The sequence below is a fragment of the Oreochromis aureus genome, linkage group 9 (assembly GCF_013358895.1).
Source record: "Oreochromis aureus strain Israel breed Guangdong linkage group 9, ZZ_aureus, whole genome shotgun sequence".
Taxonomy (NCBI): Eukaryota; Metazoa; Chordata; class Actinopteri; order Cichliformes; family Cichlidae; genus Oreochromis; species Oreochromis aureus.
The window spans coordinates 3,448,526-3,465,105 of NC_052950.1; the positions used below are offsets into that span (position 1 = coordinate 3,448,526).

General features: G+C 42.2%; 1 protein-coding gene and 1 long non-coding RNA gene across 2 annotated transcripts in view; one reads left to right on the forward strand and one right to left on the reverse strand.

The window, feature by feature from the left end:
• The window catches only part of scospondin (subcommissural organ spondin), a 103,547-nt gene that overhangs the window by 3,685 nt on the left and 83,282 nt on the right, over positions 1-16,580 (reverse strand). Inside the window, exons 110-112 of the mRNA XM_039617790.1 lie at positions 11,606-11,666; positions 10,882-11,012; positions 1,966-2,116 (exon numbers count right to left, since the gene is read on the reverse strand). Of these exons, the coding sequence (XP_039473724.1) occupies positions 1,966-2,116; positions 10,882-11,012; positions 11,606-11,666 (343 nt within the window). The remainder of the gene's footprint in view (positions 1-1,965; positions 2,117-10,881; positions 11,013-11,605; positions 11,667-16,580) is intronic.
• Positions 4,533-6,575, forward strand: LOC116331848. The gene is made up of 3 exons (XR_004200332.2): positions 4,533-5,368; positions 5,538-5,617; positions 5,690-6,575. It is a non-coding gene; the product is annotated as an uncharacterized LOC116331848 (long non-coding RNA).

Sequence of the window (16,580 nt, forward strand, 5' to 3'; positions counted from 1 at the left end):
TAATGAGGAGAAAGGAGAAGTCCTCCTTTGTACCCCTGACAGATTTATGTCTAAGGTAATGGAAACTCCTGGTCCCCATATTTAGTAAATCTTCTATTATGAACCTTGGGGCAGCTTTTGACTCAGGTTGCACTTTGGATGATCACATTAAATCTCTGGTTCGATCTTGCTCTTTTATTCACCTAAGAAATAATGATAACTCGAGCTCTATTGTATCCTGCTGTGAATTAGAAGCTATCATTCTTGCTTTTATTTCATCTCTTCTCAAAATAACCTCCTTCAAACATCTGCAAAGTGTTCAAAATGCAACTGCAAAGTACTCATGTCTCACTCCGCCCACTTTAAGATTCTGGTTTTACCTGTGGAGCAGCAGCAAACTTATACATTCAAACATCCCTGCAGGTTCCCGAGGTCTTACGATCAGGTTCTAGTGTCACACAAGGCTGAGAACTAAAGGAGACAGAGCTACTGCCCCACAAGCCGTGTCTTCATTAGTTCTCCTTTTGTCTCCTTTAATTCTCTTTTGTAAGTTGTTATCTTGAAAGGAACTGTATAAATAGAAATGTACTTATATATATTAGGAGCTGCAGCCATCTTTATACATGCTCCCATATTTTCAAAGGCTCAAAAGTAATTGGACAATTAACTGCCAAGCAGTTCCAAGTGAGGCCTGATCTCTCCTCACTCTGTGACAAATTAGGCAGAGAGACCTGTTAGTGGAGTGGCTGTATATAAGCAATAGGTCTAACCTAAACCTATTTCCTCATTACATTACGACAAATTAAGTAGATGAAAGGTCAGCAGCTGCTTCCAGGATTGAATTTGCATTTGGTGGCTGTGCTTGGGAGCTCACCATTACACTGAAAACAACAACCCAGGTGTAATCAGAGAGATCGGTACATTTGGTACATTTTTATAAAGCAAGAATGCACCAGTCAGCTCAGCAACACCCAAATTCCTGGAAGATCACAAAAGACAACTGAATTCTTTCCATGAAAAACCCTTCATAATATCTGTCACTTCCAAGAAGATGTATCATTGCTACAGTGTGCTGTCAAGACGCAACTTCATGAGTGAAGTACAGACGTTTGACCTCCAGATGCAAAACGCTGATAACGCCCGAGGACAGAAAGACCGGATAAGACTTTCCTAGAAAACATCGAAGAGAGCCTGCCTGGAAGAGCCTGGAAGTTTCTTTTAGGAATATGAAGTTGTAGCAGACTGATGGAAGAGAAGAGTCTGTCAAACACAGTGGAGTGTTATTGCTTCATCATAGCCAGTGGAAGTGGGTCAAGGGTGTTTATTCATGACTAGGGTGTTGATAGAAGTAGCAGGAGGAATTCTGAAGTATCGACAGCTTTACTTTCTGCTCAGAGGGAATCAAAGGCTGCAAAACTGGTAGGACAGAGCCTGGCAGTAAAGACACAGCAAAGCAAAGGCTCCTGAAGGCAAAGACATTTCCTCAGACGGCCACAGCACCCTTTAGTGGGCAGACTGACCCACAAAGACACAGCAACTAAAGGTGGATCCAGTGAAGAAGGCCTGGAAAAGAAACTCAGGGAAGAATCACGACATTCGTTGACGTCCATCGCCTTTAGGGTTCAGGCACTACACGACCGTAAAAGAGTTTCATTTAAGAATGAACAATAAGGTAAATTGTTTAAATATTGTTTATATCTTCATTATAAGGAATATTTTTAAAAATCTCTTGAAATAAAGTTGAAAGTCTGTCATTTATTAAAATCTTGATTGTTTCCACTGGTTGGGGAAGTTTACAGAAGACATTTGAAAATGGCTCTATGACTGTCCTGATGTGTATAAGACTGTATTATTGGAGGAAACTCTGACTTTCATTGTGGAGGCCGGTGTGCACTCGGCGCCTGTATGAAAAGTTTTGCATATATTTAAATCTCACACTGACATGAGGAATGGACATGCAAATCCATCAGCCCCATTATGCCTCACCTTGGCAGCCAGTGCACTCGCAGCTGTGTATGACCGGCAGGACAACCGGCTCGCTCTCGCCACTCTCACACTGCAGGCTGAGGAAGCGCACCGGGGTGTTCGGGTCCAGACGGTAACTGCAGCACTCACACACTGACTGGAGATATGGCTCCTAAGTGGAGAGAGTAAAAAGAAGAGAGAGGGTAACTAAATGTTGGGGGAAAGTGAAATAAGAGCCAAGAGGGTGACTTGGATATGATGAGGGCAAACTGAAATCAGAGCAGGACATGGTTTTATGAGGAGATTAGGGAAATAATAGGAGGTAGAAAGTGAAAGATAATATGAAAGTGAAACAATCAGAAAAGAAAGTTTAAATGAGGGGAACGAGTAGGACAGATAAGGAAGGGCAGATGCCTTCCTCAATTCTATGTGATGGAAGATTACAGTGTAAGAACCAGGGTTTTAATAGTTTTGCAATTTTCATTAGTTTTTATTTTTATTTCGTTTTGACTTCAGATTTTCAATTTTATATTAGTTTTAATTAGTTTTTACCAATTGTTTGATAGTTTAGTTTAGTTTTTATTTTTTTGAAAATCCTTAGTTTCAGTTTAGTTTTGATTAGTTTCAGTTATAGTTTTAGTTGTGTTTGCAATAATTAAGTGTAACAAAATCCCAGTTTCATCATATCAGTCATTCTCTTCTGCTTATCCTTGGGTATGTTGCTATTCCAGCTACCATACTCTGCACCCTGGACAGGTCGCCTGTCTGTCGCAGGGCTAACATGCAGAGACAGACAACTCACATTCCCACCTATGGGTTCTTTAAATAAATAAATAAAGGCAGATGAACAACCGTTGATACCAGGCAACTATAAAATGTATATCTTGGCCCCAATGAGACTGTTAACTCTTGCAGCACCGGGTGTTAAGGCAATTGACTCACACAGTTAGGTAGATATCCCAGTCCTGTTGTCTCGGGATGCATCACGCTGCCTTGCCTGGTGTTAGCTTCTGTTTCTGGGGATGAGGGTTGGGCGTGCTCCCTTACCTTCTCCAGGTAAGCTAGGTTAGCCTTCTTGTGTGAGCTTTTCAAGTGCACTTTAAGGTTTGTGGGATTTCTTTCCCTTTAGAAATGTCCCTCATAATTTGTCTCGTTCCACTACAAGACACTTGCTTTATCCAAAACACAGTCATATTCAAAGTAATCCCAAATTGGACTCTGACGCTTTCTCCCGACTTTTGTTGACATGATGCTACGCGTGGACGGAGCGGCAACACAGACGACCCGACTGAGGTACTTGCCACCTGCTGGCATAATAAGGCACAGCAAGAACATAACCTGGAAAATACACTTCATTCTCACCCTAGACTAACGTATGACACATACACATAAACGAAAACTAAACACATTTTCTCTATAAATTCAGTTAATTTTAGTTAGTTTTGTGAACGGTCATTTCAGTTTTAGTTAGTTTTCCTTTTATTGCAAAGTCTCGTTTTTATTTTTATTTCCGTTAACGAAAATGTTTTTTATTCGTTATTTCGTTAGTTTTCGTTAACGATAATAACCTTGGTAAGAACTACAGCATATTAAGGACAAAAAATGAACTAATGCCTTTAAATGTTTCTTTATTTCTGCATAAATAAGAGTCATAAAGGGCTAAGCATGGAAAAGCAAACCCAGTTAAATGTATGACCCGTGTGCTGAGGGTGAGTCTCTTTTTGCAAGACTCACTTCCTGTGAGATTCAGCCCACAGACAGATGCACTGACACCTGACTTCGCTGTTGTCATTCAGTCCTCATTGCTCCATCATTAAAGGTGAGCTGTTGTGACCGAGACTTGGTCCTACCATGACCGTGTTTCACTGATGGGATGTGGTTCCAGTGCTCTAATGCAGTGTTTTCTTTTCTCCACACATAACTCTCAGCATTTAAACCAACGGTTTTATTTAAGACATTTCCACAGAGCATGATTCAAACAGAGACCTCAGCCTCATCTGTGTGATCTTTAGCAAACAGCAGATGGGCAGCACAGCTTTTTTCCTTGTATCTCTGCCATGTGCATTCATGAACATGAACATTTGACACTGTGAGGCAGGTCTAAGCGTAGCTTCTTATTTTGTAAACTCCTGCACTCCCTGTTTGCTGCTGGGCTGATCTGTGTTGCTCGACCATGCTGGGGAGGTTAACAGCATTCTTTAATTTCCTTCCTTTGCAGACAGTCTGTGTGACTGTGAACAGGTTTAGTTCAAAGTCTTTAGAGATGGTTTTGTACCCTCTCCCAGACTCCTCAGCTTCTATATCTATCATCCTTCCTTTGTGCTGTGATACAATCCTGAAACATGCTGTGAAGAGCAGACTTTGACAGATCCCTGATCTTTACATAAAACAGGGTGCCCATGGACTCCTGACTGAGGGCTGTAAAAAGAGCATTAATATTGATTACAAGTCAGTCAGTTTTTAGTTCTCCAACAGTTCCAAAGGAAGATCAGCTGCTACATGCTCCACAATGTTTCTTAGTTAGATCTGTGCTTACTCTCCCTGTCATTTGGTACATTGGGTTCATTATCACCTAGTCAGAATGAAGAAAGAGCTGAAAGATGCTAAAATGTCTGTGATACACAGAAACTGTTATCTCGTGGTTAATCTCTGCATAACATCTACATTAGACTCGCTACATTATAAATGCTGTTTCCTTGCACAACATTCAACAGCATGCACAACTAACAAAAGACGATATAGCAACAGAGCTTACAGCAAAGACCTGGCCACATTAAAATACCAAGACATGCAAGCAAAACAGCAACATCAAATCACAGAAGGAGAAATTCTACATTTTCAGTAAAGTGGGAGTTTCCAGATATCTGAAAACAATTTGCCTGTGGAACATTTAGAGTTGAAGTCCGACTGCTGCTGTGTTTTACCAGTGATAAGCAGGAGCACGCCAGTGATGCAAAGCACTAGTTTCCTCACTACATCATTTACAAAAAAGCTCTGTTTTGGGGACAGAGGATAGCCCTTTTAGTCTGGATCGAGGCTGAAAACAGGGACAATAACAAGCAATTATGAATTAAGCCAGCATAGTTATTACATGGCTTAATACTGTAAGCAATATGAAATGTAAAAATACAGGTTCTACTACTACTACTAAGAGGAAGAAAGATATGTTTTACTTCTGTACATCTTTTTAAGGTGGCTTACATGACAAACTCAGCTGATAAAAAATAATTGAGTCAACAAAGCTACATGCAAAAATTCTGAAATTTGAGAATAATTGAGCCTCGTTTGTAACCCAGTGAAAGAAGGTTGCCTTTGGAAGCCATGTTCATGCGTCCAATTAATGCAGACAAAGCCTCGAGGAGAGTGAGACTGTGGAAAAGTACAGAGGATGGTAGCAACGCATGATACATAAAAGGAGAAGGAGGTAAGAAAAGTTCCTCTGAAGAATAGTTATTAGTACTTCTCACACTCTTTGAAAAGTCTACAGTGTGTGTGTGTGTGTGTGTGTGTGTGTACACATATATGTACCCAATAAGTCAGTTGGGGATTGGAAACTGAATTTGATCACAGTAATGAATTCCTGCTTCTTCCAGTCGTGCTAATCAATGAGACGGGGACTTCACAGGGTTGCCTAGTCATCGGTTACCATCCCCGGTTGCCACAGTAACGGGAGGTAATGACACATTTGGCCGAGCTGATGTTTATTTTTACTGATCTCCCAGCATGACTGACTCTATTTTTACAGTGGAGACACATAGATGCCAAGGAAGAACAAAGTCACCATGGTGATGAGGTGATAAGCTTGCTGTCTTACAAGGATGAAAAAGACAGAAAACCAAGAATGAAAATCAAAGAAGAGGAAAAAGATCCCTCTACACATGACCCCTGCACAAGATTCAACACATCCATCTACTGTATTTACACCCCTGATACTTCACATATTATATCTTGTATTTCTGTTTGCCTGCCTTCAAGTCATCAACTGTATGTTTATCTTTAAGCACAGAAGTCAAATGCTCAACTCAGGATGCCATAGTTAAAGACAATTCTCTCGCATCAGTAGAAAAAACAAAATAAAAAATGAGATGACCTCATTTGCTAAAGCAGTAATATGATACCCTGACTGTACACAAACTGTACATAAAAGATGGAAATAACTAGTTGCTCTTAAAAGTAAAGCCATTAACCTTAAACCCTCATGCTTTGTAATGTCCACCAGGGGGCGATTCCTCTGGTTGATGAAAACATTATTTTCAGCTCAGCTCTGTCAGTTGATCTCCTGCTCCCATCTCCCGTCACTCGTGAACAAGACACCGAGATACTTAAACTCCTCCACTTGGGCCAGGAACTTGTCCCTGACCCGGAGTGGGCACTCCACCACTTTCCAGCTGAGGACTATGGCCATGGTTCATTTTGTAACTTATTAAAACAGGTTATGTTTCACATGTGACAAAGTCCTGGTGTCTGAGCATAGACTATCCATCAATTTTACATTCAGATTCACCTCCCAATTGTTATGTCAAAACTCTAAGCTTATGGATTCACGTTTTATATGGATTACATGTTTTGACTCCATTTTTGCTACTTTGTGTCCACTTGTTGGAATTTAAAGTTAGACATATTTTGAATACACTGAATACTGCCTAAGAGTCTTGCCTTATTTGATTCAAATGTTTCCTTGACCCATATTAGACATATTGACAAATCAGAAAACATGTGTTGAAGCATATCTGTGTGACTGGAGCACACAGGTGTTTTCTGGGTGAACTGAACTATTGTAAACAGTTGTGTTTTTCATAATCTGATTTCAATAGCTACAGACCATTAGTAAAGCCAAATTCATATTCAGGACCCAATAACTACCGTATTTTCAGCACTATAAGGCGCACTTAAAATCCTTGAATTTTCACAAAAATCAACAGTGCGCCTTATGTATGAATTCTGGTTGTGCTCACTGACCTCAAACCGATTTTATGTGGTACACGGCGCTCAAACATCTGTCAAAAAATGTTTTAGTACGACTTTGGTGAGCTACGAAGCCGCACCGCTTGATGGATTGTGGGACCATTACAGCTACCGCAGTCAGGAGCCTCGGGGAGTAATCTGGGTCCTAAACTCCGTCAGCTTCAGGTCCCAAAGTCAAATGAACACTGCAGCATCACTGAGAGTTAAAAACTGTCTAAATTCTTTCATCTTTAACAAAATGATCAGCGTTGCTGCTTTACCAGGTGTAACAATTAAGTTTAACATCCAGGCATCCATGAAAACAGGATTTATTACATTTAACAGAGTTAGAAGTTAGCAGGAAGTTAGCTCGCTAGTTTCCACCTAAACATGATATAGCATGTTCTGACTGAGAGATTTCTGAAACATTCAAACGTACAGCTCTGCTATCACTTCCAACATAAATGAAGACAGGAAACTAAACAGCAGTGACGTTTGTAGGGTTACTGAAGTTGGGCTAGCTGGTATATAATGATGTGCTATGTGATCGCTAGCGACACAGCTATGCTAGCATAACATAAACACAGTGAAGCTGGAGGATGAACGCTAACTTTTTAAAATTCTATAAAAGTTAACGTGAGGGTTTCCGATGGTTAGGGACAAATGCAATCGCATGGCAGGATGCTGTAAACGGACCAAACTTCAGTCAGGAGAACAACTGAGATAATCCATCCACAATACGAGGTTAGTCATTAATATACTGCAACAACATGGGAATAGAGCAGCTGCCAGAGAATTCAGCATTAATGAATCAATGATGCGGAAGTGAAGGAAGCAAGAAGAATGAGTTGAGTAAAGTTTGACTTATCTGACTGTTTTGTTTCGGATAACGGTAGTTATGCTGATCAGTTTTACAACACAGTGGCACTTCACTGACAAAAGTCGATGGCATTTTAATTCCTGTTGAAGGGGAAGTGACTGCAACAGTATGAAGAAATTCAATCATTTACCTTGAAAAACGTTCCAAAGACACACTGAAAATGGGATATCCAAGACAGAGGAGCAAGAGGAAGAGTGGCTGAGATGGGAAATGTTGGATTTACAAACATGGCACGCTTCCAAGACTTCCAAGGCTCCAAATTGTGTTCATGATAACTGTGGAACCCATAGACAACATATTATAACTACATGGTCAAGTCTTATATAAGATCTAGCTCCCAGATCCAGCTCCCCCCTGGAATGTCTTTCTGAAAGTTTTCCAAGTCTCCTTGACATACACAGGCTCTTTTGGGAAGCTGATAAGAGGTGCTGGATAGGTGTTGACCAAACCAACTTCGGAGGAGGTGGTCTCAGTACCATTCCAAACAAACTCCAGAGCGGTTCGTTTATGGTTTCAACATAATTCAACTCTGATCCAAAACCAACCAGGTGCATGTTACAAGACTGAGCTAAAAAAAATGTCTTGTAACCACTTATGGTGGCAAAAGATGTGTAAAGGTCTGTACAGGTTAGCAACTGGCCATGAAATGAGCGTAAATTCTCTGTGTTCTCCAGTAGTCCTGAACGCAGCACCTTCTTCCTGTATTAACGTTCAGTCCGCCTCAGGCACATCTGACCAATAAGCGGACAGAACATTCTCTGGTAGCAGAGGTGGGAAGTAATGAAGTACAAATACTTTGTTACTGTATCCCAAAAGGCTTATTCTCTCAGCTGACTGCAGGTTTCCCCAACCTTATAAACAGTCTTTTATCAGTGGTTGTTGATCAAATGTCAATAATTAATTTCCACAAAGAACAGCAGGTCAGCTGATCACAGCCTGTACACTAAGAAAATCTACTGGAGCTTTTTTAAGAGTTCCCCCACCTGCTGAATCCACTTTAACCCCTGACTGTGCACATTTTCCTGTTTAGAGGAAAAGTCGCCCTCTACAATGTAGCAACAGAAAACAGATTTATGTTTTTTTATTTTGCACAGAAATAGAAACGTCCTCCAAACAGCTACTCTTACTTTCTTACTTTGAGTACATTTCAGAGTCTGTACTTTTTTACTTTTACTTGAGTAAAGAAGTTGAATGAGTACTTTTACCTGAGTATTTTTTAACAGAAGTATTTGTACTTCTACTTAAGTACAGAAAGTCTGTACTTTTGCCCAATCTGGTTATTAGTGACACACTTTGGTTTGCTTGGATTTCACTTGGATTGTTCTCTGTGTGAAAACAAACCGAACCACAGGCAAAAGTTTACAAACCGATCCGGAGCAGAGTAATCAAACTACAGGTGTGAAAATGCCCAAAGACATCCATCATGTCTTTGGGCGTGCAAACTAGTTAACCTGCACATGAAGGGTGAATAAGAACATTCTCTACAAAATATTGTTGAGTAGAAGGAACCACAGGGCACACCGTTTCAATCTTTTCTACTCTGACCCATGTGAGATGTCAATGGCACCATAATGCAGTGTTGACAATTGTCGGTCAGGAAAGTAAAGTTCAGATGCTGGGTGTTTCAGGTGTTTCAGGGGTGAGTGAAACAAAACCTACAGAAATCAAATCGGGTGGAAATTGGGCTGAATGTGGTAGAAACTCCATGTCCACGACTTTGGAGTCTAGCAGAGTCAGAACAACAATGACATTTGTGTGTGAGGATATAAAGAAGTCACAAGACAGCAAAGATATTGTACCAACAAGAAAAAAAAAAGAGTTTGGAAGTCTGGAGGAGAGAGAGAGACACCAGGAAACCCCCCACTAAACAGACTGAAGTTTGGGTGTCACCTCTACCCGGGTGGAAACGCCACCCACTTAGGCTACGTTCACACTGCAGGCGAAAGCGCATCAAATCCAATTTTTTCGCCCCTATGCGACTCATATCCGATCTTGGTATGACAGTGTGAACGGCACAAATCCGATATTTTCAAATCCGATCTGGGTCACGTTCGTATGTGGTACTGAATCCGATACGTATCCGATGTTTTAGAAAGCGACTGCTGTGTGAACGGTCAAGTCGCATTAAATCCGTCTTTTACGTCACTGACACAAGACAGACGCCAATTATCAGCGCCGGAGAAGCGCCCAATAGGACATCGCGAACGATTTCCTACCATCCGGTGAAACTGTTGGGAAGACAACGTTGGAGAAATGTGAACATTTTATTTTTACTGTATTTTCTGCAGATTCTGACAGAAATCTGCAACTATCCTTTGAAGCACCGCTCCTCTAAAACAGCAAAAAGGATCATTATTAGGTCATCTACATTATTATGTAAATAACAAAATAACTTAAAGCAAAAATTTGGAAACATAAAGTCCGAAGTCTTTATATTAAGGGCCATCAGTCAAACAATATTGTTTGCTCTGGGTCTAAACAGAGCGAGTTGTGTGTGACATCTTCTTTTTAGCATGCGGGCCGCTTTGAGCGTTCACACTGGAGCGTTTGATGTCGCATTTTATGTGTAGTGTGAACAAGCAGACAAAAAAATCGGATTTGATCAAAAAATCGGAATTGAGCATTAAGACCTGCAGTGTGAACGTAGCCTTAGAATGGTTGTAACATGGCATCTTTGATGTATTGATGATAATAACTCAACACGAATGAGTGCACATCCCATGTTTTACAATTTGCAAAATAAATCAACAAACAGCCTTTTTACAAAAGACCTTTTGAATCTTAGTCCATTTTAGCCGCTTTTGTTTGGTGCTTGTATGAAATCTTAGTATGCTACTGTCAAAGGAGTTTGCAAAGAAAAGCGTCTGGACTTCTTTAAGTTGCTTGAAGACGTTTCACCTCTCATCCGAGAAGCTTCTTCAGTTCTAAGAAGTTCTTCAAGCAACTTAAAGAAGTCCAGACACTTTTCTTTGCAAACTCCTTTGACTATGATGACCTGGATGACTGAGAACCTTCACAGACACTTAGTATGCTACTCGTTACTACTTCTCAAAATGGTGTAAAGGTGTTCACAGAGTAACATCCCATGTGTGCGTGCATGTGTTTGGCTGTACCTCCAGGATGACATCAGTCCTGGACAGGCAGCGTCCCCTGCAGAAGCTGACCTCCACATTGTCAAGTCGACAGTCTCCCTTGGTGATGTTGCGGACCTGCACATAGCGATGACACTCTTGCACAGGCTCACCTTGTGCAAACGCAGAGAGGAAAAGAGATACACTTAGGACAGAGCAAAGGAGAGGGAGCATATAATAAACTGGAAGCACTACTTTATAGACGATATTGTCTTTGCATTTGCATGAAATAACGGCAAAAAATGACAAAAAGGAGAAGACAGAGCAGAAAGCTCATTGCAGAAGGCAGGGTGACATTGCCATGAAATTTCCTCCACTGGGACAGAGATTAAAGCCCCAGTGTAGGTTAAGTAATGTAATCTCCCACTAATTGGGGGCTGAGGCACTTCCCTTTTAGCCTCCTCTAAACTGAACTGAAGAACATTCAAATCCATTTAAGTGGTCTGGAAGCCATGATATTGGAACAAATGAACCACAGTGACTTTGTGTTTGCTCAGGAATAGATTGTTTTGCAAAAAGCAGCGTTTTAATTGCTCCTTTTGTTTCGTATCATCATACGTGGGAAAGCCTTACTCTGTGGATCCGCTGATAGTTTTAAATGACTAAGATTATGGAACCTGATGGTCAGAAGTTTGGGAGTAAGGTCCAAGAATGTTGACTGATGGTATTTGGGACGCCTTTTCTGCCATCTGTATGCAGTACCAACCTGGAAACTGCTTTCTACACACTGGGCAGCAGCTGCCTGGTTCTTCCACCTTCACCTCCCCCTGAGAGAATCATACAAACAGAATAATGCAACATTTATGGACGACTTATACTTGTTATGTCTAAGAAGGTTTCATTGACGAGTTAGAGCAGGCATTTCATCAAAAGTGCGAGTACACATATGCATGTGCATATCCACAAAAACATTAGCATCAACCCCTGAAAAATGAAGCCCATATGAAAGTGCCAGTACAGTTTCTGTGATGTGGCAACTAAAGGGTGAATCTTAATTTACATGTTCTGGTATCTTCAAATTCATAATGCTTTCATAATAGCTGTCTAATAACCGTTTAAGGTTAAGTTAAGGGCAGGCCCAGTTTAATTGAATTATCTGGGAACAACAACTAATTCAAAGTCTGAGTCTGAGGTAATGTAACTCCCGCAAACATGAGAGTAGCTTCACCCAGAGCACATGTTACTGTCCTGAAAGGGTCTGGTGAAGGTCGAGAACGTTATGCTGCCTGTAACATCGTTCAGCACCAGTTTGGTGGCGTGTCAGTGATGGTCTGGTGCCGATCTGGGAGGAGATCCCCCAGGAAACCATCCCGGAGCATGCATGCAAATATGTGTGGGCCATACAATCACCCAATGTGATACCCTGTTGTTCCTAATAAGTTGTCCACTCCATAGCAGTATAGAAATCCAGCATGATTTTCCCCCCATTGAGATCTAATGCGTTTTCAAAATGTTCATTAATGTTTTTGAGCACGAGCACCAATAACTCATCATTAGCCGATAACTCAAACCAACATCAGGCTTCAAACACAGAAACCAGTGACATGAGTTTGAATGAGTCTGTGGTTCTCACACAGCACAGACAAAGTGAAATTCAAATGACAAACAAGTACCAAGAGTTTCATGGTCACTTGAGGCTGGTTCGAAAGTGAGTTTGTCTTTGCAGACTCATGTTTAAATGTCTAATGTCACAAAAATAAATATATATACCACATGGAAAATTTTACAGTTTATCTAGAGATAGTTCTGCCCTGCATAAAAACTGTGTAGCGATGAAACTCAAGGTGTAATTACATGAACCCGCTGGGAGGGTCTTTTTACCAAACAAGTGATGCAGAGAGAAGGATGAGGAGGGAGAAAATGACATAGAGCCAGGCAGGCAGAATGGAAAAGGGACAGAAATAAGAAGCAGAAAATGACACATGAAGACCAAAAATAGCACATGAAAGAAACTGTGACGTAAGGACACACAGGACACAGACAGAGGGAATAAAGAGAAATCCAGAACAGTCCAGAGAAAAGCAAGGTGTCCTGTGATGTCCCCGCCTGAGAATAGCTGCTGTTAGCATGCAGAGTCACACACAGACCCATCTATAGCATCACTCTAGCGCACACACACACACACACACACACACACACACACACACACACACACACACACACCTCTTGACTGTGTGTGTCCCACTCGGCACTGCTGCCAGCCTTCCCTCAGGGCTCCCTCAGGGACGAAGGAGCCTACTCACTTAAAAGGGTGAGAGGTCATGAAGACGACTATTTTAAGTTGTGTGTGTGTGTGTGTGTGTGCGTCGCAGGGGATGGAAACAGGTAGGAATGGGTATTCCTGTTTATTTCAGAGAAAATGATCTGAGCATCAAAGCGTGTTGTTTACAGGCTGTTGGGGGAATCGTAGCGCTTTTAATTGGTGTAAACGATCAGCGTTTGAGAGGAAAGCATCCTAACAGCTTTGACATTATAACAAAGCCCTCAATGCATTACCTTAAAAAGATAGATCCGCTCCCAGCAGAGCCACGTGCAGCTTACAGATTTCAATTTTAAACAAGTGACATGTTTAACTGTAAGCTCATAAACAGCAAAGCACACTGACAGTCACCCATTCTCAGCCTGGCAGCAGAGGGAACGCAGGGCATTAAACGACCTTTCCATATTGTTTTGGATAAGGAGGGCTTTCACTGAGCCATCACGTGGTCAACAGTTACACAACCGAGCCCCTCCAGAGACAGAGTGCACTACGCTAAAGAACTGCTGCACCACAGGTGGAGCACTGGGAAGACCGTCGACTTTGTGGAGCTTGCTATGCAATCAACCTCTCTCTTCAGGTTGTGGTTGTCAGCTGAATTTATTTTTACACTGGCCTTTACACAGTGCTGCTGTGCTAAAGATATAAATTCAGCGCAGTGTGTCAAGGATGAGACAGCTAACTTTTCTACTGCAGCTCATCTGAACTTCACCACAGTGGTGAGAAGATTTAAAGTGTCTGTTCAGCCCACATTACACACAGGATATATTCTCACTGATTGCAAATCCAGACACTTTCACTGGACTGTTAACTTTGATTCTGCAGGTCCCACTGAAGCTAAATCCATGCCAATTATGTTAAGTCCTTTTACGATCCTTATCTTCATGTTTGCAGGTGGTCAGTGAAAAACACACTGGCCTGGACTGGGATGGAGATCTGTCCAGTAGCTCCTCTCTTATTTCAGTACGGTTTGATAATATGCTATTGCACAGTACATTAACCTTTATTTTCAAGTATTTTCGATTGGCTTTGGACTCTCTACTCATTCTTTCGAATTTATGAAATTTTCATATTTGAGTTTTGTATTTTCTAGTGGCCTCTCCCTTAGAGATAGGGTGAGAAGTTCAGCCATCCGGATGGGCTCAGCAGAGTAGAGCCGCTGCTCCTTCACATCGAAAGGAGCCAGTTGAAGTGGTTCGGGCATCTGACAAGGATGCCTCCTGGGCGCCTCCTGAGTGACGTGTTCCGGGCATGTCCCACCAGGAGAAGGCCCCGGGGCAGACCCAGGACACGCTGGAGAGATTATACCTCTCGGCTGGCCTGGGAACGTCTTGGTGTTCAACCCAGACAAGCTGGAGGAGGTGGCTGGGAGAGGGAGGTGTGGGCTTCTCTGCTTGGGCTGAAGATGGATGGATGGATGGATGGAAGGATCGGGAGGCAGAGCCTTCAGTTTTCAGGCCCCTCTTCTGTGGAACCAGCTTCCAGTTTGGATTCAGGAGACAGACACTATCTCTACTTTCAAGATTAGGCTTCAAACTTTCCTTTTTGCTAAAGCATATAGTTAGGGCTGGACCAGGTGACCCTGAATGCTCCCTTAGTTATGCTGCAATAGACGTAGGCTGCCAGGGATTCCCATGATGCATTGAGTTTTTCCTTTCCAGTCACCTTTCTCACTCACTATGTGTTAACAGACCTCTCTGCATCGAATCATATCTGTTATTAATCTCTGTCTCTCTTCCACAGCATGTCTTTATCCTGTCTTCCTTCTCTCACCCCAACCAATCACAGCAGATGGCCCCCCCTCCCTGAGCCTGGTTCTGCGGAGGTTTCTTCCTGTTAAAGGGAGTTTTTTTCCTTCCCACTGTCGCCAAAGTGCTTGCTCATAGGGGTCATATGATTGTTGGGTTTTTCTCTGTATCTGTTATTATAGAGTATACTGTACAATATAAAGCGCCTTGAGGCGACTTTTGTTGTGATTTGGCGCTATATAAATAAAATTGAATTGAATTGAATTGAATCGAAGGATGGATGGATGGATGGATGGATGGATGGATGGATGGATGGATGGATGGATGGATGGATGGAAGGATCGAACGACAGATGGATGGATGGATGGATTGATGGATGGATGGATGGATGGATGAATGATGGATGGATCGAAGGATGATGGATGGAAGGATCAAAGGATGGATGGATGGATGGAAGGATAGATGGATGGATGGATGAATGATGGATGGAAGGATGGATGGAAGGATGGAAGGATGGATGGAAGGATTGAAGGATGGATGGATGGATGGATGGATGGATGGATGGATGGATGGATGGATGGAAGGATCAAAGGATAGATGGAAGGATGGATGGAATGATTGAAGGATGGAAGGATGGATGAATGATTGATGGAAGGATGGAAGGATCGTTGGAAGGATGGATGATGGAAGGATGATGGATGAATAATGGATGGAAGGATGGATGGAAGGATGGATGGATGGATGGATGGATGGATGAATGATGGATGGAAGGATGGATGGAAGGATCAAAGGATGGATGGATGGATGGATGGATGGATGGATGGAATGATTGAAGGATGGAAGGATGGATGGATGGATGAATGATTGATGGAAGGATGGAAGGATCGTTGGAAGGATGGATGGATGGATGGATGGATTGAAGGACGGATGATGGATGAATGATGGAAGCAAGGATGGAAGCAAGGATGGATGGAAGGATGGATGAAAGGATGGATGAAAGGATGGATGGATGGATGGATGGATGGATGGATGGAAGGATGGATGGAAGGATCAAAGGATAGATGGATGGATGGATGGATGGAAGGATCGATAGATGGATGGAAGGATGGATGGATGGATGGATGGATGGATCGATGGATGGATGAAAGGATGGATGGATGGATGGATGGATTGAAGGACGGATGATGGATGAATGATGGAAGCAAGGATGGATGGAAGGATGGATGGAAGGATGGATGGATGGATGGATGGATGAAAGGATTGATGGATGGATGGATGATGGATGGAAGGATGGATGGAAGGATAGATGGATGGATGGATGGATGGATGGATGGATGGATGGATGGAAGGATGGATGGATGGATGGATGGATGGAAGGATAGATGGAAAGATAGAAGGATAGATGGATGGATGGATGAATGATGGATGGAAGGATGGATGGATGGATGGATGAATGATGGATGGAAGGATGGATGGATGGAAGGATCGAAGGCTGGATGGATGGATGGAAGGATGGATGGAAGGATCAAAGGATAGATGGATGGATGGATGGATGGATGGAAGGATCGATAGATGGATGGAAGGATGGATGGATGGATGGATGGATGGATCGATGGATGGATGAAAGGATGGATGGATGGATGGATGGATTGAAGGACGGATGATGGATGAATGAT